This window comes from Phyllostomus hastatus, unplaced genomic scaffold, assembly GCF_019186645.2.
Source record: "Phyllostomus hastatus isolate PE091 unplaced genomic scaffold, TTU_PhHast_1.1 phas_contig_40, whole genome shotgun sequence".
NCBI classification, from domain to species: Eukaryota; Metazoa; Chordata; class Mammalia; order Chiroptera; family Phyllostomidae; genus Phyllostomus; species Phyllostomus hastatus.
In genome coordinates, this window is record NW_025333872.1 from 39,991,256 (window position 1) to 40,019,097 (window position 27,842).

A 27,842-nucleotide genomic window follows, 5' to 3' on the forward strand; every position below is an offset into this window, starting at 1 on the left:
TTCCCCAGCTTTATTGAAATAAAGTTGTATATATTTAAGGTGTACAAGATGATTATTTCACAAACATTATTAAATGATTATATTGAAGTTAATTACATCCACCATCTCACATAGTTCTCATTTTGTTGCATTCATTGTGTGTATTGAGGACACTTAAGATTCACTGTCCCAGTAAATTTGAAATATACAATAGTATGTCTAGTCACAGTATGCTATGTATTAGATCCCCAACACCTATTACTCCTTTAACTGAAAGTTTGTACTTTTTGGTAAACATCCCTCCATTTCCTCCAACCTTCAATCCCTGGCAACCACCGTTCTACTCCATTTCTGTGAGTTTGAATTTTTCCTTTTTAGGATTACATATAAGAGTGAGATCATACAGTTTTTGCATTTGTCTTTCTGTGTCTGGCTTATTTCACATAGTGTAATGTCCTCCAGGTTAATCGATCTTGTAGCAAATAGCAGGATTTGCTGCTTTTATTAGTGAATAATATTCTGTTTTGTGTATGTGTCATATTTTCCTTATTCATCATTGGATGGTTATATTTTTTCTGTATCTTGGCTATTATGAATAATGCAGCTGTGAATATGGGAGAACAGATACCTCTTTGAGAAAATGATTTTCTTTCCTTCTAATATATATTCAGAAGTAATATTGCTGGATCATATGGTAGTTCCATTTTTAATTTTTTTACGAACCTCCATACTGCTTTCCATAATGTCTGTACAATGGACATTCCGACCAACAGTGTACATGGGGTCCCTGCTCTTCACCACTTACGTCTTGTTTTTTTTTTATAATAGCCATCCTAACAGGTGTGAGATACTATTTCATTGTATTTTTTTTAATTTGTATTTCTCTGATGATTAATGATACTGAGCACCTTCTCATAAACCTGTTGGCCATTTGTATGTCGTCTTTGGAAAAATATCTATTCAGTTGTGTTGCCCATTTTTTAATTTGATTTATTTGCTATTATAAATGTGATTGTTTTCTTAATTTCTTTTGTTTAGTTAGTTGTTAATGTATAGAAATGCAACTGATTTTTGTATGTTGATTTTGCATCTTATAACTTTAGTAAGTTTGTGTCTTTGATTTCTTGAGTTTTTTGATGTGCAAAATTTAAAAACTTTGATGAACCTCCAGTTTGTCAACTGTTTCTTTTTATAGATCATACTTTTAGTTTTATATTAAAACTCCTTCCCTAACTTCCCTTTATGGTAGGTTTTAAAGCTGTCAGAAGTTCACATTCTGAATGATTATTTCACACCCTAGAATGAGTGTATGGGAGTATAAATTTTACTAAATACTAACTCAGCATTGCCAAAATGTCTTATGTTTTCTTCTAGAAGTTTTATAGGTTTAGGTCTTCATTTAAGTTTGGTCCATTTTGAGTTAAATTTTGTGTATGATGTTAAGCATCTCATTTCATTTTTATGCATGTGGATATGCAGTTGTCCCAGTACCATTTGTTATGTTGAAAATGGATTACAATCTCTCAAAGTTCAGCCAATATTGATTTTTATTTTTCCCAGAAAAGGGAAGTAATTTATTGCTACCCAGAATAATTATTATAGATAATAGAAATGAAGGGAATTGAGTACCTTTTAAGTTGGGCTTTCTGACATTGTATTTCATGTTCTAAAGTAGGTATACATATTAGTTCGTTTGGCCTGTTATAACAAAAACATGATAAACTGATTGGCTTAGTAGTAACAAAGTCATTTCTCACAGTTACAGAGGTTGGAGAGTCTAAGATCAAGGCAGTGGCAGATTTCATATCTGGTGAGAACCCGCTTCCTAGCTGTTGTTCCTAGTGCCTTCTCACTGTGCCTTATTTGGTCGAAGAGACAAGAAGGCTTTCTTGGGCATCGTGTATAAGGATAGTCATCCCATTCAAGAGGACTTCACCCTGAAGACCTAATCACCCCCCAAATGTCTTTCCTTCTCTAATATAATCAACTTTGGAGTTAATATTTAAACATACTTTGTCCATAGCAGTAGGGATGTCATATATGTGGCAATTGGCTCATGATAGACATAACCAGTACACTGTGGTACCCTTTCTGATTGAGTGCTAGCAAGCTGAGATTGAAACTCATGCTATTTTTTTTTTAAATCTTAAAGATTTTATTTATTTCTTTGTAGAGAGGGAAGGGAGGGAGAGAGACAGACAGACATCAATGTGTTGTTGCTGGGGGCCGTGCCCTGCAATCCAGGCATGTGCCCTGACTGGGAATCGAACCTGAGACACCTTGGTTCGCAGCCCGCGCTCAATCCACTGAGCTATGCCAGCCAGGGCTAAAACTCATGCTATTATTATTTATGGCAGTTTGACTTCTTCTTTGAATATGGCTAATGTACCTATACTCACTGAGCTTGTAGGTCCCTGGAGATACTAGGATTACATTCTGGGTAGAGAGTTTCCTCTTTAGGATTTTGGATTGCCATATGGTATATGATGGAATGAAATCATCACTCTATTGAGCCATGTATTTACCTACATCGTGACTACTTGACTATTGGGGAGTCATGATATAATGGTCTAGGTCAACTAGACATGCTATCATAGTTTTTGGAATATAAGTACAAAGTTAGAAATATTGTGGAGACTAAACTGAAGTCAGAATTGTCGGTTTTAGAGTATCCTATATAAAGAAACAGTTATTTAGCATTGTGAGAATTAATTTAATGGATGGAATCCAGAAACATTCCCTAAATTAAGCACAGGACTTAAAAAAAAAATCTCTACTTCCATTGCATCATATTTCTTAAGAAGTGAGCGTCCCTGCGAGAATTATGAACATGTTAGTGTCAAACATGTTCATCTTAGTCCATTTTGAGACCCTCTATGCAAGAGACAAATTTGGTTGTTTTTGAAAACCCTGCTTTGCTTTTGTAGCAAAGGATATACTCTACAAGAACTAGAGAAATTAGTGAACCATACCACGTTAGGGTTAGGAATAGGAAATTTGGGGGTCATGATGTTCCCCCAAATGCCATTGGCTGATGCCATCAAAATGCTACAAAGAAAGTAGGCCTTGGGGTCTGAGAAGCTCTGCAAAGTAGGTGTTTTAATCTTTTTTTTCTTTGATTTCAGAGAGGAGAGAGGGGAAGGGAAGGGAGAGAGAAAGAAAGTAAGAGAGCCATTGATATGAGAGAGAAACATCATTTGGTTGCCTCTTACATATATCTCGTCTGGGGACTGGACCCACAACCTTTCAGTTTGCAGGATGACTCCCAGCCAACTGAGCCACACCGGCCAGAGTGAAAGTGGGTGTTTATAGCATCCATATCAGAGATTATTGACCATATTTTGCCATGTATAATGCATACTTTTTGCCCAAAATTTTTAGGAAAAAATAAGGATGCACATTATACATGGGTAGTCCCTGAAATACCTTTTATCTGTTCTTGTGTTTTGTAATTATTTGTTGCATAAAATTTTTGTGCCATAGTATGTTCAAAAATAAATGCTAAAATTCCTGTATAATACAAAACACAAGTATCTAAATATAATAAATAAGTAAATAATTGAATTAAAAATTACAATGAAAGGTCTTTTTTCCCCTGAGAATTTAGGCCCAAAATGTGAGTGCACATTATACATGGGAGTGCGTTATACATGGCAAAATACGTTAGGCTTTAAAGCTGTCAGAAGTTCACATTCTGAATGATTATTTCACACCCTAAAATGAGTGTATGGGAGTGTGAATTTTACCAAATTCATAACTGATTTTCTTTGAAAATGTTCAGGTCCTACTGAAATAACTACATCTGTGGGCCATTTGCTAAGGACAGTATACTAAAGTGCATGGAAAGGTATCTAGACCAGAACAATATGGAAGTGAAAGTTTGAAATAATCCTGAATTTCATCACAAGTACAAGACTCCTGAATTCTCACTGTTTAAGAGAAAGATGATAAAAAAACAGCACCCCATAAGAAAATATGGTGATGGATATGTTCAAACCTGAGATGCTGAGGCAGATTTGGGAGTTGGAGGTGATGCAGATGAACACCAGTTTCTTTGAAATCAGACTTAAAGTTAACCAGGGATTTTAGCTGATCACAGAATTTTATCTATATTGGTATTGAAGAGGAAGAATTTTTCCTGTACTCTTTTAGGTTCTTTTGACTGATCTAATTAATAAGTAAATTAGCATAAAACATATTAACAGGAGAAAAACACATTTAATCGTGTGCATATGAGAGCCCCATGAAAAAATGAGACCCAAGGGCCAGTAGGGCAATTGAGGTTGGTTAGTATGCCATCCTGAGCTCAGGAATGAGATTAGGACCTGGAACTTCTAAGGAGAGGAGGAAGATACTTCATAGGACAATAAGAACAGATATTTGGTAATTACATTTTTGTCCTGCCATACAGATAGGTCATTGAGATAAAAGTTATTTATGTTAATAGCTCTCTGAGCCAGGTACCCTATTAATTCTTTTAGGTAGTTAGAAGTTTAAGATTTTCTTCAGTCTGCTGTGTCTTGATTGCCTTCAGCTGAAGAGAATTTAGGTGCCAAAGTGTCATATCTTGGTTTCGAATATTCTGCTCCCCTTCACTAGATTATCCATTTTAGCTATTTGTTTCTATCCATTTAGCTATTTGTTTCTATCCTTGGCCCATTCCTGTTGGATTGTTTATGGCCCGCCTTCCTTCCTTCCTCCCTTCCTCCCTTCCTCCCTTCCTCCCTTCTTCCCTTCCTCCCTTCCCTGATTTGTTAGTTATTTTTATATTATGAATATGTTATATGTATTCTTTTGGAGTTTGGGTGGCAAATATTTCTTCCCAGTTTGTAGCTTTTCATTTGATTTTTTTTTTTTAATCATTGTTCATGTACAGTTTTCTCCTTTTTACTCCCAATCCAGTTCCCCCTCCCACCCGCCCCCCTTCCCTCCCATTACCACCCTCCCCTTAGTCTATGACCATGTGTCCTTTAAGTTTGTTCCTGTGAACCCTTCCCCCTGTCCCCTTTAAATTCCCTCTTCTCTCCCCTCCGGTCACCATCAGCCTGTCCTCTATTTCAGTGTCTTTGGTTACATTTTGCTTGTTTCTTTGTTTTGTTATTTAGGTTCCTGTTAAAGGTGAGATCATATGGTATTTGTCTTTCACTGCCTGGCTTGTTTCGCTTAGCATAATGTTTTCCAGCTCCATCCACGCTGTTGCATAGGGTAGGAGCTCCTTCTTTCTTTCTGCTGCATAGAATTCCATCGTGTAAATGTACCATAGTGTTTTGATCCATTCATGTACTGATGGGCATCTAGGTTGCTTCCAGCATCTAGCTATTGTAAATTGTGCTGCTATGAACATTGGGATGCATAGGTTCTTTTGAATTGGTGTTTTAGTATTCTTAGGATAGAGTCCCAGTAGTGGAATTGCAGGGTCAAAAGGCAGATCCATTTTTAGTTTTCTGAGGAAGTTCCATATTGCTTTCCATAGTGGTTGTACCAGTCTGCAGTCCCACCAACAGTGCACTAGGGTCCCCCTTTTCTCCACAACCTCTCCAACACTTGTTGTTTGTTGCTTTGTTTATGATGGCCATTCTGTCTGGTGTGAAGTGGTATCTCATTGTGGTTTTAATTTGCATCTCTCTGATAGCTAGCGATATTGAACATCGTTTCATGTGTCTTTGGATCCTCTGTATGTCCTCCTTGGAGAAGTGTCTGTTCAAGTCTTTTGCCCACTTTTTAATTGGATTCCTTGTCTTCTTAGAGTGCAGTCTTGTAAGTTCTTTATATATTTTGGAGATTAAACCCTTGTCTGAGGTATCATTGGCAAATATGTTTTCCCATACCGTTGGTTCTCTTTTAATTTTGATACTGTTTTCTTTAGCTGTGCAGAAGCTTTTAATTTTGATGAGGTCCCATTTGTTTATTCTTTCCTTTATGTCCCTTGCTCTAGGGGACACGTCATTAAAAAAGTCTCTTCGTGAAATATCTGAGATTTTCTTACCTACGTTCTCCTCTAGGACTTTAATGGTGTCATGTTTTATATTTAAGTCTTTTATCCACCTTGAATTTATTTTTTCTATATGGTGTAAGTTGGTGCTCAAGTTTCATTTTTTTTGCACGTGGCTGTCCAGTTCTCCCAACACCATTTGTTGAAGAGGCTATTTTTATTCCATTTTATGTTGCTGCCTCCTTTGTCAAATATTAATTGACCATAGAGACTTGGGCTTATTTCTGGGCTCTCTGTTCTGTTCCATTGGTCTATGTGCCTGTTTTTTTGCCAGTACCAGGCTGTTTTGATTACAGTAGCCTTGTAATATAGTTTAGTGTCGGGTATTGTGATCCCTCCTACTTTACTCTTCTTTCTCAATATTGCAGCAGCTATTCGGGGTCATTTATAATTCCATATAAATTTTTTGAAGTGTTTGTTCTATGTCTGTGAAATATGCCATTGGTACTTTAATAGGAATTGCATTGAATGTGTAAATTGCTTTGGGTAGTATGGACATTTTGATGATATTAATTCTTCCAATCCATGAACACGGTATGTGTTTCCATTTGTTTGTGTCTTCCTTGATTTCTTTCTTCAGTGTTGTGTAGTTTTCTGAATACAGGTCTTTTACCTCTTTGGTTAGGTTTATTCCTAGATATTTTATTTTTCTTTTTGCTATTTCAAATGGGATTTTTTCCTTGATCTCTGCTTCTGCAGTTTCATTGTTGGTGTACAGAAATGCCTTTGATTTCTGGATATTGACTTTGTATCCCGCTGTTTTGCCAAATTCATTTATTAGGTCAAGCAGTTTTTTGGTAGAGTCAATAGGATTTTCTATGTATACTATCATGTCGTCTGCAAACAGTGATAGTTTTGTTTCCTCCTTTCCGATTTGGATGCCTTTTATTTCTTTTTCTTGTCTGATTGCTGTGGCTAAAACTTCCAGTACTATATTGAATAGAAGTGGTGAAAGTGGACAGCCTTGTCTTGTTCCTGATCTTAATGGAAAAGGTTTTAATTTTTTGCCCATTGAGAATGATGTTGGCTGAAGGTCTCTCATATATGGCCTTTATTATGTTGAGGAATGCTCCCTCTATTCCCACTTTGCCGAGTGTTTTTTATCATGAATGGGTGCTGTACCTTATCAAATGCTTTTTCTGCATCAATTGATATGATCATGTGGTTTTTGTCTTTGCTTTTGTTTATGTGATGTATTACATTTACTGACTTGCGAATATTGAACCATCCTTGCATCCCTGGAATGAATCCCACTTGGTCATGGTGTATAATCTTTTTAATGTATTGTTGGATGCGGTTTGCCAGTATTTTGTTGAGGATTTTAGCGTCAATGTTCATCAGTGATATTGGCCTGAAGTTTTCTTTCTTTGTTGTGTCTTTATTTGGTTTTGGAATTAGGATGATGTTGGCCTCATAAAAAGAGTTTGGGAGACTCCCATCTTTTTGGATTTTTTGGAATAGTCTGTGAAGGATAGGGGTTAGCTCTTCCTTAAATGCTTTGTAGAATTCTCCTGTGAAACCATCTGGTCCCGGGCTTTTGTGTGTTGGGAGTTTTTTGATTACTGCTTCAATTTCTTTTTGTTGTTATTGGTCTGTTCAGACTTTCTGCTTCTTTTTTCATTGAGTTTTGGAAGATTATATTTTTCTAGAAAGTTGTCCATTTCATCTAGGTTTTCAAATTTTTTTGGCATACAGTTCTTCGTAGTAATTTCTTACATTCCTTTGTATTTCTGTGGTATCCGTTGTAATCTCTCCTCTTTCATTTCTGATTGTGTTTATTTGGGTCTTCTCTCTTTTTTTCTTGATGAGTCTGCTTAAAGGCTTGTCTATTTTGTTTATCTTTTCAAAGAACCAGCTCTTGGATTCATTGATCCTTAGAATTGTGCTTTTAGTCTCTATATCATTTAATTCTGCTCTGATCTTGGTTATTTCCTTCCTTCTGCTTGCTCTGGGCTGTCTTTGTTGTTGTTCCTCGAGTTCTTGTAGACGTAGGGTTAGGTTGTTTGTTTGGAAAGTTTCTAACCTTTTTAGGTGGGCCTGTATCGCTATGAACTTCCCTCTCAGGACTGCCTTGGCTGTGTCCCATAAGTTTTGGGTTGTAGTGAGTTCGTTTTCATTTGTTTCCAGAAACCTTTTGATTTCTTCCCTAATATCATTCTTGACCCATTCATTGTTTAATAGCATGCTATTTAATCTCCATGATTTTGAGTGTTTTTGGTTTTTTTTCCTTCGGGTTGGTTTCTAGCTTCAGTCCCTTGTGGTCTGAGAAAATGCTTAGTATGATTTCAATTTTCTTGAAATTCTTGAGGCTTGTTTTGTGTCCTATCATGTGGTCTATCTTTGAGAATGTTCCATGCACATTTGAAAAGAATGTATATTTAGCTTCTTTTGGATGGAGGGCTCGGTAGATATCAGTAAAATCCATTTCATCAAGGGTATTGTTCAATGCCACAATATCTTTGTTGATATTTTGTTTAGAAGATCTGTCCATTTTTGATAGTGGGGTGTTAAAATCTCCCACTATAATTGTGTTGCTGTCCATATCTTTCTTGAAGTCCTCTAAGATTTTCTTTATGTATTTCGTTGCTCCTATGTTGGGTGCATATATATTTACAATATTTATGTCTTCTTGATGGATTCTTCCCTTGAGTATTATGAAGTGACCTTCTGGGTCTCTCTTTATGGACCTTTTTTGGAAGTCTATTTTGTCTGATATGAGTATTGCTACCCCAGCTTTTTTTTCCTGACCATTTGCTTGGAAGATTTGTTTCCAGCCCTTCACTTTCAGCCTGTGTAGGTCTTTTATCCTGAGGTGGGTCTCTTGTAGACAGCAGATATGTGGGTCATTTTTTCTTATCCAATCAGCTATTCTATGTCTTTTGATTGGAGCATTTAATCCATTTACGTTTAAGGTTATTATTGATAGGTACTTATTCATTGTCTTTTATGTATGTGTGTTCCTCTCTCTCCCTCCCTCTCTCTCTCTCTCTCTCTCTCTCTCTCTCTCTCTCTCTTCTCTCCTCCTTAAAGCAGTCCTTTTAGAATCTCTTGCAGAGCTGGTTTGGTCGAGGTGTATTCTTTTAGACTTCTTTTGTCTGGGAAGCTTCTTATTTGGCCTTCAATCTTGATCGAGAGCCTTGCTGGATATAGTAGCCTTGGTTGCAGACCTCTGGTTCTCATTACCTGAAGTATTTCCTGCCATTCTCTTCTGGCTTGAAGTGTTTCCATTGAGAAGTCAGCTGTTAGCCTTATTGGGGCTCCCTTGTATGTTATTTCCTTCTTCTCCCTTGCTGCCTTTAAGATTCTCTCTTTGTCTTGAAATTTTGTCATTTTAATTATGATGTGCCTTGGGGTGGGTCTCTTTGGGTTCCTCTTGATTGGGACTCTCTGTGTTTCCTGGATTTGTGTGGCTTTTTCTCTCGTCAAATTAGGGAAGTTCTCCTTCATTACTTGTTCAACTAGGTTTTCGATCCCTTGCTCTTCTTCTTCACCTTCTGGTATCCCTATTATACGGATATTATTACGTTTCATATTGTCTTGCATTTCTCTTAATCCCTCCTCATTCTTTCTGAGCCTCTTTTCCTTTTCTTGCTCTTTCTGGATGCTGTTTTCTACTTTGTCCTCCAGCTCGCTAATCCGATCTTCTGCTTCATCAATCCTGCTTTTCCTTCCTTCTACTGTGTTCTTCAGTTCAGAAATTGTATTCTTCATTTCCTCTTGACCTTTGTTGAGAGTTTCTATTTCCTTTTTCATGTTTATATAGTTTGCAGTGAGATTGATGTAGTTTCCCTCTAATTTCTGAAAGCTCATTGTGAGTTCATTGAACTTCCTGGTAATCATTGTTTTGAACTCACTATCTGATAGTTGGGTTGCCTCTATTTCATTTAGCATTTTTCCTGAGGCTTCCTCGTTTCCCTTCAGTTGGGGGGTTGTTTCTTTGTTTTCTCATTGTTCGTGGGTTTCTTCTTTGTTCTTCTTGTTTGTTAATTTGAACTGTTCTGGTTCCCTGTATTTATGGTGTGAACTTCTGTGGTAGAATTTTTTGTGTGTTTCAGTGGTGCAATCTCCTTCGTGTATCCTGGTGGTCACAGCTTCCCCCTACTCTTTTTTGGGATCAGTTGGAGGAGTAAGGCAAAATGGTTTAAAACAGCAAGATAGTATACTATGATATTTACTTTAGCAGCCAGTAGAGAAGAGATGGGTTATCCTTTGGCTCCTTATAGTGTAGCTGTGATCTTCCACCCCCCTATCCACGTTTTAGAAAGGATGGAAAGAGGGTAAGACTCTTATTGGGGCCGAGAGGATTGTTAGTTGGATCTAGAAAGCTGTGAGGCTGTGGGAGGTCAGCTTCTCAGGTAGGGTTGGACTAAAGATTAGTATATAGGAGTAGTGAGTAAAAGAATAGAGACAACCCCCCACAATAGTGTAGTTCAGAAAATTGCAAAGTGGGCTGAGATCAGGTAGGGGTATTGAGAAGCATTTACAATTGTATAGACTAGGTCTTACTAGCAGTAATAGTAAAGTGACAGTCTTGTGGCAGAATCGATGAGGTGTAGATAACAAGAATAAAGAGTATAGAACCTTGAGAAGTGTATTAATGGAACGCAGATGAAGGATAGTAACTTATCAACATCTTGTGACTGAGATACCAGGGGGAACCTATCAAATGACAGTATAACCAGCCAAGCAAAGAAGATTATACAGAAAGAAAAAGAGTACCAAAATATTATTAAAATAAAAAATGTCGTAAAAGTGAGAAAAAGATAATACAAATTTACAGTAACTTGCAAGATTAAAACAAAAGGAAAGAAAAGCAGAAGATGTGGTGCAGGAGAGCTAAATTTGGAGTGGAAAGAATAATATTAGGTTGAATGGAAGAGAAACATAAGGGATTGCGATATAAAAATAATGAGAATTGAAAAAAAAGTCACATAAAACACAAGATAAAATCAGTCAACCAACAACAGCCAGAGAAACCAATAAAAAACAAACAAAACCAAAAAAACTAACAAACAAACAAACAACAAACAAACAAAAAACCTCTTGTTGGTTTCTAACTGGCCAGACCAGTTTTTCTGATCTTGCTAGCTTCAGCTGGCTGAGGGGCCTTTGAAATGCTTCTCTCTCTCACAACCAGAACTCAGCAAGTCTGTCAGGTACCCGGGGCGCTCCAAGACACACTGGTGCGAGAGAGTGTCTTCCCGATGAAGGTGCGGGAGCCCAGCCGTTTCCAGCTCCGTGTTCCCCGCCAAACGGCTCTCCGACGGAATGTTGGCACCTTTCCCGGCTCTCCGGTCGGGCTGGCTGGAAATCTCTGGGCCACCACTGAAGGAACGCGCCAAGCCCCTCGTCCCTCCTGGGATCGCAGCGCGCGATTCCTGCCTCCCTATGGGGCGCGAGCCGAGCGCGGCCGGCTTGTGCTCACTACCGCTCTGCACTTCCACCGGGCTGAAGATGCCCCTGGTCCTGTTGGCTAGAGGCTCTCACTTCTCGGCCTCTGGGCGGGATTTCATATTCCCTGGGCGATTTTTTCTCAGTCCAACTGGCCAATCTGTTCCTTCTAGCAACCCGTTCTCCCCTGGAGTTGCTCACCCCCGTATTCGGGGGAGGGAGGGAGCAGCAACTTCCCTCTCCCGGGATCCCTGGGGGCAGAGCCCGGAGCACCGGGCGAGCCTGGGGTCTGTGCACCCCCTGACCCCTTTTGTCCTGTATCCTTCTTACCGTCTGGTTATCCAGTGAGTGCAATAATTTCTGATGTCCTGCTTTCAAAAGTGATTCGGCAATCCAGCCCACTTGCTCTGCCTCTCCACCGATCTGCGAGTTTCCCCCCTCTTCACAGAAGCCGAGAAAAACACTGCCTACAGTAAGGCCGCCATCTTCCTCCTGATTTTTTTTTTTTTTTTTTTTTGGTGTGGGGTTTTGCTGAACAGAAGTTTTAAATTCTAATATAGCTGCAGTTGTCATTGTCTTTCCTTTTATGGTTGTGTGTTTGTGTCTTAAGAAATCCTTCATTGCCTCTTGAGATATTCTCATCCTATATTTTCTCAAAGTTTTAAAGTAATGCTTTTCACATTTAAGTATTTAATACATATGGGATATAATTTCATTAATTGCTGGTGATAGTTTTTTTTCCCTACATAGCTGGTTATTTCAGCATTGTCTGTGGAATAGTCTGTACATTCCTGAAGCATTTTTGATTGCATGTGTTATACATGGCAAGGACCCCAGACATATAATTTATTTATAAAAAATTGTGTATTTATTCTTAACATGTTTAAACTCCAGTCATCTTCAAAGTACTCTCCATTTGATGTAACACATCTATGGAGACATTTTTTCCATGGCTGAAAACCATTTTTTTTAAAATATGTTTTATTGATTATGCTATTACAGTTGTCCCATTTCCCCCCTTCATTTCCCTCCATCCTGCACACCCTCTCCCACCCACATTCCCCCCTTTAGTTCATGTCCATGTGTCATAAGTTCTTTAGCTTCTACATTTCCCATACTATTCTCGTCCTCCCCCTATTGTCTACGTACTATCTATGCTACTTATTCTCTGTACCTTTTCCCCCCTCTCTCCTCCTCCCACTCCCCTGTTGCTAACCCTCCATGTGATCTCCATATCTGTGGTTATGTTCCTGTTCTAGTTGTTTGCTTAGTTTGTTTTTCTTTTTGTTTTAGGTGTGGTGGTTAATAATTGTGAGTTTGCTGTCATTTTACTATACATGTTTTTGATCTTCTTTTTCTTGGATAAGTCCCTTTAACATTTCATATAATAAGGACTTGGTGATGATGAACTCCTTTAACTTGCCCTTATCTGAGAAGCACTTTATCTGCACTTCCATTCTAAATGAAAGCTTTGCTGGAGCAATCTTGGATGTAGGTCCTTGCCTTTCATGAGTTGGAATACTTCTTTTCAGCCCCTTCTTGCCTGCAAGGTCCCTTTTGAGAAATCAGCTGACAGTCTGATGGGAACTCCTTTGCAGGTTACTGTCTCCTTATCTCTTGCTGCTTCTAGGATTCTCTCCTTCATTTTTATCTTGGCTAATGTAATTATGATGTGCCTTGGTGTGTTCCTCCTAGAGTCCAACTTCTTTGGGACTCTCTCAGTTTCCTGGACTTCCTGGAAGTCTTTTTCCTTTGTCAGATTGGGGAAGTTTTCCTTTATTATTTGTTCAGATAACGTTTTCACTTGTTGCTCTTCCTCTTCCCCTTCTGGTACCCCTATAATTTGGATGTTGGAATGTTTAAAGATGTCCTGGAGGTTCCTAAGCCTCTCCTCATTTTTTTTTTGAATTCTTATTTCTTCATTCCTTTCTGTTTGGTTGTTTCTTTCTTCCTTCTGGTCCACTCCATTGATTTGAGTCCTGGTTTTCTTCCCATCACTATTGGTTCAGTTCTGTGAGCATCCTGATCACCAGTACTTTGAACTATGCATCTGATAGGTTGGCTATCTCTTAGTCACTTAGTTGTATTTGCTGTGATCTGAGCTTTGATCTGTTCGGAAGAAACAGATCTGTTTGGGCTATTTCTTTTTTGTCTTGTGGCTCTTGTTACTTATGAGGCATGGAGCCTTAGGTGTTCACCAGGGGGAGGCACTCCAGTTGCTAGGTTGTGACTCGGTATGTGGGGGTGGGGTCCAAGAGGGAACAATGGTGCTTCCTCCACTCTCTGTCGGATTTCAGTCCCTTCTGCTGCTTCCCCCAAGCAAACTGGGCCTTTATAGTTGTGGTTCCTTTCTCATTTCTTCTTCTTTTTATTTGTGCCTTCTCTTTTATACTTAATAATTTTATACAATAATTTTATACAATAATTTTTCCAAAGGCTTTTTTAAAGTCTTTCTAGTGACTTATGTTTGATTTTGTTGATCTTCTCTGTTGTACCTTTTTTCTGGTTTTTAAAATTTTTCATGTTTACTATTTTAAAAGTTTAGTACTTTCTTTGAGTTCATTCTATTCCTTTATCTAACTTGAGTTGGCTACTTAACTCAGTTACAGAATTCTACAAAATAACCGCAGAAACCTCAGTGACATGTAATAGCATGTATTGCCCATTTACCTGAGGTCAGGGAACAGTTGGCGAGGCATCTATTGGTACTGAGTGGAGTCAGGCACAGATTTGAGGCTGGCTGGGTATCAGATGATACAGGTTGGCCTCAACCAGAGCAACAGGGGTGACATCTACTTCTCATTCTCCTGGGACAGCAGGCTAGTCTGGGTATCTCTTATCATTTTGATAGGAGGGATCAAGATCCTTATATAGCTGGCCTACCATCACTCTACCCCATTTTCCAAACTTTTTATTACAGAAAAGTTACAAGACTAGGACAATAATACCCATTAACTTTCACAACAGTCCCCAGTTGTTAACATTTTACTATATTTGCCTTGTTTTCTGCTCTAATTCTTTTCTGTATTTTTTCTGAATCCTTTAAAAGTTAGGCTCATGGTGTTACCCCTTTGCATTTATTTCCTAAGGCCAAAGACATAATCATCACACTCAGGAAATTTAATATTGACACAATAATACTATCTAATTACAATATATATCTAATTTTCTATTAGTCTTAATAATATCCTCTATAACTCTTCTTCAGTTTTTTCCCTAATGCAGCCAGTTTTACTTTATTGCAACATATGTATTCCTAACAATCATCCTGCTATGCAGAATTGCATGATAAAAATTACAGGGCTTATGGAAAAGATAGGGGTAGAGACACAACACTCCAAAACTTCATCAGTCACATACGTCATCGACGACACAGAACCTTGTAAAAACAGTAGTACAGTTTTAACCTGTTCAGTGGTTAAGGTATATGTAAATGCTAAAATAAATGTATTTTACCTTGAAAGAGATAGGAAGTTTGCTTATGGAAGTGATTGTCAGAAGGAATGCAGCTTGTGAGTTATTGTGAGATGGTGAAGGAGAGTTCTCTGAAGTTGGACAGAAAGTTGTAACAATATATGTGGATGAGTGTGGCTCAGAACACACCTGGTGAACTGAGGTAGCTGGTATATGTTTGAGTTGTGTATATTTTGCATATTTCTACATAGTTCAGTTCAGCTGGATAGTTTCCTTTTACCTAATGTGTATCACTGAAAAAAAAACCATATATAAGCAAGTGAAATTTCATGTTTTGCTCATACTGTGTTGCAACAAATTTGTGTGTGTGTGTGTGTGTGTAAGCCTATCAGAATTTAGAGTATAAACATTTGCGATCTACAAATTTCCCTCTTAAGCTTGCTCTAATTGAATCCTACCAACTTTGATATGTTATGTTTTTGCTGTAGTTCAGATCTAAGTGTTCTTTGAATTCTATTATGATTTCTTCCACCCATGATTTAGAAGTACTTGAAAATTTTTTTAAGTTTGTAGTTTTCTTTATAAGGGTATTTTTTGTTAATAGTTTCTAACTTTATTACACTGTGTTCAAAAAATGTGAAATGTCTGATGTCTTTGTGGCCTAGGTTGTGGTCAATTTTTGTTGAGTGTTTTATTTGTGTCTCTTAATTATTGAGGGCAAGTTTCTGTAGACTTAAATTATCTTCTTAGTTGAGTTTTTAAATATATCAGTAATTCAGTCCAAACTCAGTTGTATAAATTTCCTCTCCATTTATTCAGGCACATTACGTAGTCTTGCAAATTCATCTTGAAGAAATTTCTCCTAGAGCCAGCTGATATGCTGTAGTTATTCTTCAGGCTCAGCACACAGCTCTCTTTGTGCGGAATCTACTTTATCACCCTTCTCTTGTGTTAGATTCCCTTTTTCTAGAGAACATTTTCATTCCTTTCCTGGTTTATCCCCTCATTTTGGTGAAATTTCCCCTTTAGTAGCATCCTTCAAATAAAAAGGTGCCTAAAAGATAAAATTTTTTAGAACTTATCTGTCTTAATACTTATATGGTAGTTGGATGGAAATAATTTCTCCTCAGTTTCCAGTGCTTTGCTTCATGTTTCTTTGACCTCTTCTAGTGTTGCTGATGAGAAGTTTGCTGTCCACCACTTCTACTTCCCACAACCTTATTTTGATCTTTTTTTATATTGGAGCTCTGAAATTTTATGAAAAGGTGTTTTAGTATATTGCTCTACCTCCAGTAATTGTGCTGGACACTCAGTAGGTCTTTTTAAATCTTAAAATGTATGTCCTTAGGTTCCAGGAAAAAACGTGAATTCTTTGATTTCTCCCCTCCATTTCTGTTCAGACTACTGGAATTCCTGTTAATTATGGGATCTCTAGCACTATTCTCTAAATTTTCTTATTTTTTTCTCTCCTATCCCTTTTATTTTATTTTCTAGGGAGGCTTCTTCAGTTTATCTTCCAACTCTTTTTTTTTTAATATATTTTATTGATTATGCTATTACAGTTGTCCCATTTCCCCCTTCACTCCCCTCCACCTTGTACACCCTCTCCCACCCACATCCCCTCCTTTAGTTCATGTCCATGTGTCATACTTATAAGTTCTTTAGCTTCTACATTTCTCATACTATTCTTACCCTCCCCCTATCTATTTTCCACCTACAATCTATGCTACTTATTCTCTGTACCTTTTCCCCCTCTCTTCTCCTCCCACTCCCCTGTTGCTAACCCTCCATGTGATCTCCGTATCTGTGGTTATGTTCCTGTTCTAGTTGTTTGGTTAGTTTGTTTTTGTTTTAGGTGTGGTGGTTAATAATTGTGAGTTTGCTGTCATTTTACTATACATGTTTTTTTTTTAATATTCTTTTCTTAGATAAGTCCTTTTAACATTTCATAAAATAAGGGCTTGGTGATGATGAACTCCTTTAACTTGCCCTTACCTGAGAAGCATTTTGTCTGCCCTTCCATTCTAAATGAAAGCTTTGCTGGATAGAGCAATCTGGGATATAGGTCCTTGTCTTTCATGATTTGGGATACTTCTTTTCAGCCCCTTCTTGCCTGCAAGGTCTCTTTTGAGAAATCAGCTTACAGTCTGATGGGAACTCCTTTGTAGGTTACTGTCCCCTTGTCTCTTGCTGCTTCTAGGATTCTGTCCTTCATTTTGACCTTGGCTAATGTAATTATGATGTGCCTTGGTGTGTTTCTTCTTGGGTCTAACTTCTTTGGGACTCTCTGAGCTTCCTGGACTTCCTGGAAGTCTATTTCCTTTGCCAGAATGGGGAAGTTCTCCTTTATTATTTGTTCAAATACGTGTTCAATCTGTTGCTCTTCCTCTTCCCCTTCCCCTTCTGGTACCTCTATAATGTGGATGTTGGAACGTTTAAAGATGTCCTGGAGGTTCCTAAGCTTCTCCTTTTTGAATTCTTATTTCTCCATTCTTTTCTGTTTGGTTGTTTCTTTCTTCCTTCTGGTCCATTCTATTGTTTTGAGTCCCAGTTTCCTTCCCATCACTATTGGTTCCCTGTGCATTTTCCTTCATTTCTTCTATGGCAACCTGCATTTGTTCATCTAATTTGCGCCCACAATCAACCAATTCTGTGAGCTTCCTGATCACCAATGTTTTGAACTGTGCATCTGATAGATTGGCTATCTCTTGGTCACTTAAAAGGATGAGTCCTGGTGCACTGATTTGTTCTTCTGTTTGAGCCATATCTCTCTCTCTCTCTCTCTCTTTTGGTCTGGTTGCTCCTGTTACGGTGGGGGGCGAAGCCTTAGGTGTTCACCAGGGCTGGGCACTGCAGTTGATAGATTGTGGCGTTGTGTGTGGGGGCGGGGGCTGGAGGGAACAATGGCAATAGCTCTGTTCTCTGTGGGACCTCAGTCCCTTCTCTGGGATCCTGGGTTGCACACTCTGCCCTGTTCCACAATCGCCGCCTCACTGGGTCTGCCAGCTGCCGCTTGCGTACTCAGGGTTCACCTGCTGCGATCTTGCACTCCCCTGGTTGCCTTATACGCCCAACTCTCTCTGCTCCTCCACCCGCACCTGGCTGCTGGTCTTCGCCCCTCCTACCACTCTGGATGAACGGGTCTACTTCAACTTCTTGGCTGTCTGACTTCCATTCAGATAAATTCTCTGTCAGTTCTGGGTGTTATTCTGCCTCTAAATTGTTGTTCCAATTTTGGTTGTGCGTGGAGGTACAGTGTGTCCACCTATGCCTCCATCTTGGCCGGAAGTCCCCAACTCTTTAACTTGAGGTGTTTATGTCTGCTCTGGCCACCCAACCTTGTTAGTTTTGATCTCTCACCTGTTAGATGCTATCCTCAAATGTCTAGCAGTCCTTAACTTGCCACATTTAAAGGTATACTTACTGAAAACTGATTGAGAGTTCCAAGCCCATGTATTATAGTCTTCACAATAAGGACACTTAGCTGAATTCTTTCCTGGGGAAGAAGGCCTGGTGTCAGAATCTTCTGAGTCTTTTCTTTTGAGTTCCCAGAGATGGACTCAGCTAGGGCCTCTGGAGGTTCTGGCCATGATGTGGAGCAAAGGTCTTGAGAAGAAAGCTGTCTTTATACCTGCAGTCTCCAACCTTTTTGGCACTAGGGACAGGTTTCATGAAAGACAATTTTTCCATAGGAGTGGGGGAATGGTGGAGGGAGACAGTTTCTAACAGGCCTGGGGGTTGGGGACCCCTGGTCTACACAGTCAGTATGTAAAGCTGACTTAACTGTTAAAGGTAAGATACCTCCCCTCAATTGTATGTAGACACCTTTTTGCTTTTGTTTTTTAACTTCAGAATAAACTTCTGCTGGGTATAGAGAGGAGTAGTGGCTAGCTTAGGTCATCTGGGTCATCACTGTGGGGAGGGATGAGGAAATCAGGGAGGCTTAACTGCTTAAATAGACTTTCAGCCAATCCTCATTCTATTTTTAAATTTGTTTATTTTTAGAGAAGGGAGAAGGAAGGAGAGAAACAAAAATTGGTGGGTTGCCTCTCGCACACCCCCAGCTGGGGACCCAGCATATACCCAGGCATGTGTCCTGACTGGGAATTGAACTGGCCACCCTTTGCTTTGCACGCTGGCACTCAGTCCACTAAGCCACACCAGCCAGGGCCAATCTTCATTCTTATTCCTACTTTACCTCATTTCTAGATGCACCCAGTGCTCAGTTTTTGAGCCCTTTGGTGATTTCTGCAGAGTTAGTGTCTTTATGTAAAGCCTATTTAGAGTGCCAATCTTCATATACTTTCCAGTGTTTAAAATTATGTTTATTTTTCCTCCATTATTATTTTCTTCGTTTAGTTTATACCACTTTTTTAAAAATTACTGTTTTAATTAAGTTTGGGGACAGCGGGGTGCAAAATGTCTGTGTCTAGTTTTTCCACGAGAACCTTAAAATAAATTTTCATAGCTTTGAAATTTTGAAGAGTATTACACATTCACCAAAAGTTCTAGGAGTCCCAAAAGTCAAAACTATAAGATATTTGCCTTCTTTAACTTGTGTACAGTGGAGTATTTAAGAGGTTACACAATGTGTGACATAGGAACAGATTAAATGCAGAAATATATACAAATCTTGCCCTTTTCTATTAAGTCAAACATTGAGGAGATCTGAAAAATGTAAAGCAGTGTCACTCTTCTAATTTTTTTGAAATGTTTATTTTAATTAAAAATACCTTATAGTAAGTAACACATGATGGATTTATCATTATTCTAATACCATTCATAAATAATTTGGAAATCTTAGTTTTCATTTCTAATATAATTAATATCAATGATTGTAATGCATATAGACAAAAACTCTTTGATAGTCTTAGTAATTTTTAAGAAAGTCATGAGACCAAAACTTCTGAGAACTTCTAAAAAAACCCTAGATATAAATTAGAACCGAAACGAGCCTAACAGTGTAAATATATTCAGCAGTCCACTATTTTTATCTGTACGTAGGACAATAATGTAATTAATCCTTAGGTTCATTAAATTTTACACCCATGTGGTTCTATTCCTCTTTTGTTTTCTCTCCTAATATTTCTTAGAGGAACTAAAGGAAGCTACTGGAAGTTAATCTATACTGTCTTTTGCCCTAGAGTATATATAATCTAGCAGTTTAGACAATGAGAAATCATCCTAAGAGCCAAATGTTAAAAAGTGTATTTGCTTTCCCAAATGGGCAAAAAATTGCCTCTTGGGGAGAAAAGAAAATCTTAGATATTACAATAGTTTATGGCCCATAAACAGATATACTATAATACATCTGTAGTATTAAATTTCACTAGGGATGGGGGACAGTTAGGGAAAAAGTCAAAAGGCTCCTTAGGAGGGGATGATAGTGAAAAAGAGGTTGAGAAATACTCTTTTAGAGATCTCGTTAGAGCATTATCCTTTAACCTTTCATTTGTTTGTATTTTTTCCTCCTATTTCAGATTTGCCCATAATATACACTATAGAATAGATGCTGTCACCACAAATAACCTTGTTAGGAGTCCAATAAATCCCTTAAGGAAGGCAGCTAGATGAGGCTTTCAGCAACCAGAGAGCCCATCCCTGGTGTCAGTCAGGGAGCTTTGCTCATCCATCACTCCACCTATCACTCAGCTTTAGCCATTTTCCACACTGGGATATGGGTTTCCTAATTTTTCAAAAATCTTAATAAGAAAAACCAGAAATCTAAGTTTTACACAGAACTTATCTATTTTTAAATATTAGAAACTAACAAATTATTTTTACACAATATGTACATCAGTCAAAACCAGTATGAACTCCCCATCCCTTATGCACACGTTACACACTAGTGTAGTTTCTTCTGGTATGATGGAATGTGTCTCCAAAATATGACTCCTATATAGCTATCTGAACTCATTGTCATCTTGCTCCTGCTTGAGTGACTTCAGTGCTGGGGCCTTTTGTCCCAGGAGGCTAACCTGGTCTATTTTTGGATAACTCTGTTTGATGTTTCTGCTTCCCGTGAGGCAGAAATGTGCCATCTTCAGACTTGAACCTAGAGGTCCTAGTTTGTCCTGTGCGACTACGCAAAATAAGACTAACTCTTCTCTTATGTGACAAGTTTTCAGGTTTATAATTTTGATTTTGAATCAAATTTCCATTTGTCCAGAAATGTAGATAGAGTATAGTAGTTAAGAATTTAAACTTTGAAGTCAGACTCCTAGGGTTTGAATCTTCTCTCTGCCTCTTAAGTAGCTCTGTGATCTTGGGGTTTATTATGTGAACCTCTCTGTGCCTCAGTTCATCCATTTTTAAAAGAAGCATATTACTATAATTTACCTAATTACTAAGAGGTAACAAGTAAAAAACTCGCAGAACAGTACCTAGCATATAGGAAATATTCAGTAAGTGTTATTTGTTATCCAAATTAAGCAACCTTAGTTCCATCAGTCATCCTCCATATAACACAATTTTAAATTTTCTTGCCATACTTAGTTTATGGTTTACTCATTAATGGAAGCAATATGGTGCCTTATAGGAAGACTTGGGTTTCTTTCCCTATCTCTTATTCTCTGTACCATCTTCCAAACTAGATCACAAACTTTCCTCTTTATATGTGTATGTAAATATAAACATACATAAACACACGTTCACTTATTCATTCTTAAGGGCATGTGGCAGTAAAAACCATTTGTGAGACCATTTGTGAAACCATTTGTGAGCCAGTGTGAGACTTTGGCCCTTCCCTCAATTTCCTAATAAAAGCCTGATTTTTTCACACATTTTCTTTCTTCTACATGACTTTGTACTTCAGAGAACCAGGCCCTATCTCTAATTTGGGAGAATGAGATCTGATTGGTTTAAAAGTTAGCCATGGGATTCTATTATGGCTGTGTGACTTTTGACATAGGTATGTGATGCAGTTCTGACCATTGAGAGCTGATGAGAAATGTACTGATGGGAATTGGGTTGGGGGTTTCTGGAAAGGTTTTCTTGTTCCTAAAAAAGATGCACATGAAGAGATGGTTTCATCTTTTTTTCTGGTTATTGCTGAGTCTAGGTAAGAAGCCTGTTTCACACTCTTAAGACCTGGGTATTGGGTGGGGACACCACCTGACAATGGCAGAGTGAAGACATAGATGGGTTTTTAGACATTGTTGAGAGCTACTGAATTAACCAATCCTGGATCTGGCCTGTCCTCTTTATTTCCTATTATGTGGTACACTTTATTGTTTATGCTACTTTGGGTTGGACTTTCTTACTTTTAGCTAAAATAATCTTAACAGATAAACAAATCAAGTTGTTGTGGCTCACAAATTGGATAAATAGCATTTATGAGGAATTAATTGAAATAATATAGGTAAGAGGCACTTTGTAATTTTTAAGTAATTCCACAAATTTATATTGAATAGTTCTGTTACATTACTGCAATTAGTACTTGTAGTGGACAGAATGTTTCACAGAGGGAGCAGCTGCCTGGCTTTGCTAATTACCAATTATATTAATATTGTGCAGGTCACTAGACCCTTTAATTACTCCTGTTAAAAAAAAGAATTAAATGATCTTTGTAATTCTGTGAAAAGAATTAGTCTGATCATTGTGGGATAAGGTAGTAAGTACAAATAAGTAACTCTCTTAATTGAAAAAACCTTGATTTATTAACCACTCGTGTTGGGGATACTTCCAGTTTCTCAATGGTTCTATTGATCCTTAAGGTCTTGAGAAACTAGGGAAGCTCTACCCTCAGTATACTTAATAGCTATGAATATCAACTCATAGCTTTATACAGATAGATACTTGCTTTTTTAACCCAACTTTTTAACATATTAACATGTCATCAGTTTTCTTTTTCGTACCATCTCTCATACTTGACTGTCACCCTTTTCATCTACCCTCTCCCTAGTTATACTATTCCCAGGTATTCAGTAGCCACCTAAAAGATCTCCTTTGCACCAGAAACTGCTTTCTTTCCCTCTTTATTCATCTATAAAATAGAATGAAAGGAGATCATTTTTAAGGGGTTTTCTGGTTCTAACACTCTGTGATTTGTCAATTATATTTCTCATCAATTCAGCCTATGATACCCACAAAAACTCATATTTGATCACATACTAAATTAAGTTTAAAAACTCTCATCTGAGGACAGTAGAACTCAATTAAATAAAGCAAAGAAGTAATGTTTGCGTACCCTTTGCAGAGCTAGATGTATCAAGAAATGTAGAGCGTGGGCAAAATGTAGATATATGTAGCCATATATATGATTTTTTTAGTTTTCCTGAGGTTTGGGAAATAGGAAATGGAAGGAACATAATTTTAAAGCTGTTGCGATTTGCTTGATGTATTTTCTTTTTCACCAAACTTAAAATTACAGGGTGGGGCAAAAGTAAGTCTGTAGTTACGAGTATGAGAAACAGTTTATTCTTACATTATTAATTAATTAATGTATTTCCATACAAACAACTGTAAACTTCTGTTGCCCTACTCTGTAGGGTGGAAATTGACTCATTACTACTAGAGAACTAATAGGGAAAATTTAGAGGTTCATTTTATTTATTTTTAAGTATATTTTATTTAAAATACTGCTATTACAGTTGTCCTGTTTTTTTTCCCCTTTATTCCCCTACACCCTGCACCCCCCACCCCAGCAGCACCCCCACCCCCTTAGTTCATGTCCATGGGTCGTACATACAAGTTCTTTGGCTTCTCCTTTTCCTGTATTATTCTTAACCTCCCCTGTCTATTTTGTATCTACCAATTATGCTTCTTATTCCCTGTACCTATTGCCACATTCTCTCCCCTCCCCTTCCCCACTGATAACCCTCCATGTAATCTCATCTCTGTGATTCTGTTCCTATTCTAGTTGTTCGCTTAGTTTTTGGGGTGTTGTTTTGTTTTGTTTTTGGTTTAGTTGTTGATAGTTTTGAGTTTGTTGTCATTTTACGGTTCATAGTTTTTGATCTCCTATTCCTTCGATACGTCCCTTTATCATTTCATATAATAAGGGCTTGGTAATGATGAACTCCTTTAACTTAACCTTATCTGGGAAGCACTTTATGTGTGTTTCCATTCTAAATGATAGCTTTGCTGGATAGAGTAATCTTGCATGTAGGTCCTTGCCTTTCATGACTTGGAATACTTCTTGCCAGCCCCTTCTTGCCAGGCCCTTCTTAAGATTTCTTTAAGAAATCAGCTGATAGTCTTATAGGAACTCCTTTGTAGGTAATTGTCTCCTTTTCTCTTGCTGCTTTTAAGATTCTCTCCTTATCTTTAATCTTGGGGTAATGTAATTATGATATGCCTTAGTGTGTTCCTTCTTGGATCCAACTTCTTTGGGACTCTCTGAGCTTCCTGGACTTCTTGGATGTATATTTCTTTTGCCATATTGAGGAAGTTCTCCTTCATTATATTTTCAAATAAGTTTTCAATTTCTTGCTCTTCCTCTTCTTCTTGCACTCCTATAATTCAGATGTTGGAACGTTTAAAGTCCCTGAGGTTCCTCGGCCTCTCTTCATTTTTTAAAATTCTTGCTACTGCTTTCTGTTCTGGTTGAATATTTATTTCTTCCTCCTGCTCCAAATCGTTGGTTTGAGTCCTGGTTTCCTTCCCTTCACTGTTGGTTCCCTGTATATTTTTCTTTATTTCACTTTACATAGCCTTCATTTTCTACTTTGCAACCATACTCAACGATTTCTGTGAACATCCTGATTATCAGTGTTTTGAACTGTGCATCTGATAAGTTGCTCTCTCTTCATTGCTTAGTTCTTTTTCAGGAGTTTTGGTCTGTTCTTTCATTTGTGCCATGTTTCTTTGTCTCAGCACAGCTGTACGTTGTAAAGGGGTGGAGCCTTAGGTATTCACTAGGTGGAGGCAACTCCTGTTGCTGCATTGTGGTGCACTCTGTGTACATTCTAGGCACCTGTGGGTCTCCAACGAACTCTCCTGTGGTGCTAGGAGTTTTTCCCACCCTCACAACCCCCACTGATTTACAGCCAGAGGTTTTGAGGCTTAATTTCCTTGCACTGGAACCCTCGGTTGTATGGTCTGTCTCACTCCCCAGTTCCTCCCAGTTTATCTGCACACAGATGTGGGACTGCCAGCAGCCATCTCACCCACCCAGTCCTCCAGATGTCACCTTGCCATGGGTCCTCTCCTCCCTGGTGCCTGTCTCTGCCTTTCCTTCCAGTCTGGACGAATGTTTCTTCTTTAACTCTTTGATTGTTGGACTTCCATACAGTTTGGTTTTTTGCTTTTAATTTGTTGTCCTCCTTTTGGTTGTGCGAGGAGGCAAGATGTATCTACTTACACCTCCACCTTGGCCGAAGTAACCCGTAGGTGTTCATTTTAATCCATATTAGACATGGGAGCATTTGCCAGGCTTAAAGTTCCGTAGATGTCTAAACTTGTTTTTCCAGAAAAGGAAAATATTATTTAATAACTTATGTAGAAAGGTAGATGAAAGCCAAGTAAGAATTATATGTTTGGTTGATGCTAATTCTGAAATCTTTGAAGATGTAAGCTAAGTCATCCTCTGTCACATCATTGTAAGGTACCCAAGGAAAATGTTAAAACCAACCATGCCAACGTTTGTCCATGTAACATGTCTTAGACACAGAACATCATACTCAGTTTTATTCCTAGAAGTAGAGGGATAATCACAAAAGAATCCCAGAATGCACATTTTTTCTGTTCATTTGATACATTTTGTTTAGGTTTTTATAACTCCTCTTGAGAGAGATTTTTTTTATTGCTGACACCAAGTACATGGTGTCTTTCCCAATACCACTTCTCCAATACTCCAACACCAAATCAATGTACTAAAATTCAGTCCAAATTCTGACACTAGCTGGAGTTTAATGTCAGACTCCACAGGTTAAAGGTTTCAGTCTCACAAGGTGTCCCTAACTTCAGATGTCAGGGGTCTTCAGGTTACCTGTACTTCTGTCCAACTTGGAGGGTGGTCAGGGTCTACGAATATATGATTGTTCAGAAATTGAGTTTTTATTATGTTGTTCTTTTAATTTACCAGATTACCTTTTCTGTTCTTTCTTTCTTACCCTTTGTGATTATGTAACAACTTCTGCTGGTGAGAGGTTAGTAGAGAGGACAAGACAGTGTTTTCTTTTGAGTGTTTGGTAGTAGAATATAAATCATTTCCTCTTTCCTACCACCTTTTCTTCCACCCTACCTACACTATTTTTGTAAGCTGCTTTTGTATACCAGAGTATACAAGCCTTCACAGAGTTTTTCCTTCATGATACCCTTTTTTCTAGAAAATTACATCTGAATTTTCACATGTGATGGTGAATCTTAAATCTTGAAATGTGAAGAGGATCAATTGTGTCAATCTTTTAAATTATAAAAAACACTGAATTAGAGTCTTACTTCATTTAGCATAACTGTCGAATCTTTTAGATAGTTTTTAGTAACTCACAATTTTAGTAGAGTCATAACGTGGATGTTTAACTAATAAAGCCAGTTTCTTCCATCTCTTTATTCTGTAGGATAAACAGCGTTTTGTCTTTTTAGTGGTTCTGGTAAGCTGAATTTGAAATACGTACTTCATTAAGGGATAAGGAGTGTTATTAGCACTTTATTACAAAAATCACTTGACCTTAATAGTCTTTAATGTTGATTATATATGTTGACGATCTTTAGATTTTTTTAATTATAAAACTTGTCATAAAAAAACAACAACAGTAATATGGATCTCTCTGGGTGGCTCAGTGGATTCAGTGCCGGCCTGCGAACCAGAGGGTCTCAAGTTTGATTCCCAGTCAGGGCATGTGCCTGGGTTGTGGGCCAGGTCCCCATTAGACAGCATGTGATAGGCAACCACACATTGATGTTTCTCTCCCTCTCTTTCTCCCTCCTTTTCTCTTTCTCTAAAAATAAAATAAAATCTTTTTAAAAAAGACAGTAATATGTTATGCGCCAAAAATTTTTATTAACTGAAAAATTACGTTTTTTCTTACCATATGTGATTCATTTATTTTGTGTTGAATTTTATGCTCCTTATATAAAAAGTAGAAAACAAATGTTCTTTGAAATTCTTCTGTTTAAAATAACTTATATTTTAAAAATTTTGAGTAAAATGTAGCATTGTGATTGGGGTAGAGAGGAGATAGTGTTTATACTATGTAAAACTAGCCTTCATAAAATAATGCTATATTGTTGGACGAATTAACGCTATTTTCTTCCCTATGGAGAGCTGCTAGAAATAAGACTATGGCTTTATAACTTTGACTGTTTTAATCAGTATAAACTGTTTGTTTTAATAAACAAAAATATTATTTTTAAAATTTCTCATGCAGGAAAGAAAAACAGTTGATTAGTCCAATGTATATTTGGATTTACATTAAATACTTTTTATTGTTCATTCCAAAACAGACACTCCTTGAATATGCAGAGAAATGGAAAACTTCAGAAGATCCCTTACCTTTATTGGAGGTATACACAGTGGCTATCCAAAGTTATGTTAAAGCCCGACCTTATCTTACCTCTGAATGTGAAAATGTAGCATTGGTTCTGGAACGCTTGGCATTGTGAGTAGACTTTTGAGTTAAATAAAAAATTAGATTTAGCTTTTTTGTTTTAACTTTATATCTCAGCTCTTATGATAGTTCAATTTTAAACAGGTTAGTTATAGGAAGTCTACTGATGATGTTAGATTTATTTATTTTATTTCAAATTTTAATAATTATTTATATCTTTACCAACTTTTTGTTTTTTAGAAGCTGTGTTGAGCTTTTATTGTGCCTGCCTGTTGAGTTATCAAATAAACAGTGGGAACAATTTCAGACACTGGTGCAGGTAAGAATATTTACCTATTGGTTTTAATATAGGTATATTTTAGGTCAGTTTTCTTTATTCTTAATAAATTATTGGGTTAAGCTTTAAAACATCTAAGTAGCCAGAAACATTAATTACTGTTGTTATTAGCACTGGTATCTTGCATATAGTAGGTACCCAATAAATTTTTCCTAAATGAATATATATTTAGTTTGGTTGAATAGTGCACTGTTCTTTAAGACCATATAATTAGAAGATTTTGCCAGAGCAGTAAGGG

General features: G+C 37.6%; 1 protein-coding gene across 2 annotated transcripts in view; it reads left to right on the plus strand.

The window, feature by feature from the left end:
• The window catches only part of ZNF292 (zinc finger protein 292), a 96,442-nt gene that overhangs the window by 31,567 nt on the left and 37,033 nt on the right, over positions 1 to 27,842 (plus strand). For both annotated transcript variants that reach the window (XM_045842766.1, XM_045842767.1), the window contains 2 exons: positions 27,164 to 27,318; positions 27,508 to 27,586. In XM_045842766.1, the coding sequence (XP_045698722.1) occupies positions 27,164 to 27,318; positions 27,508 to 27,586 (234 nt within the window). The remainder of the gene's footprint in view (positions 1 to 27,163; positions 27,319 to 27,507; positions 27,587 to 27,842) is intronic.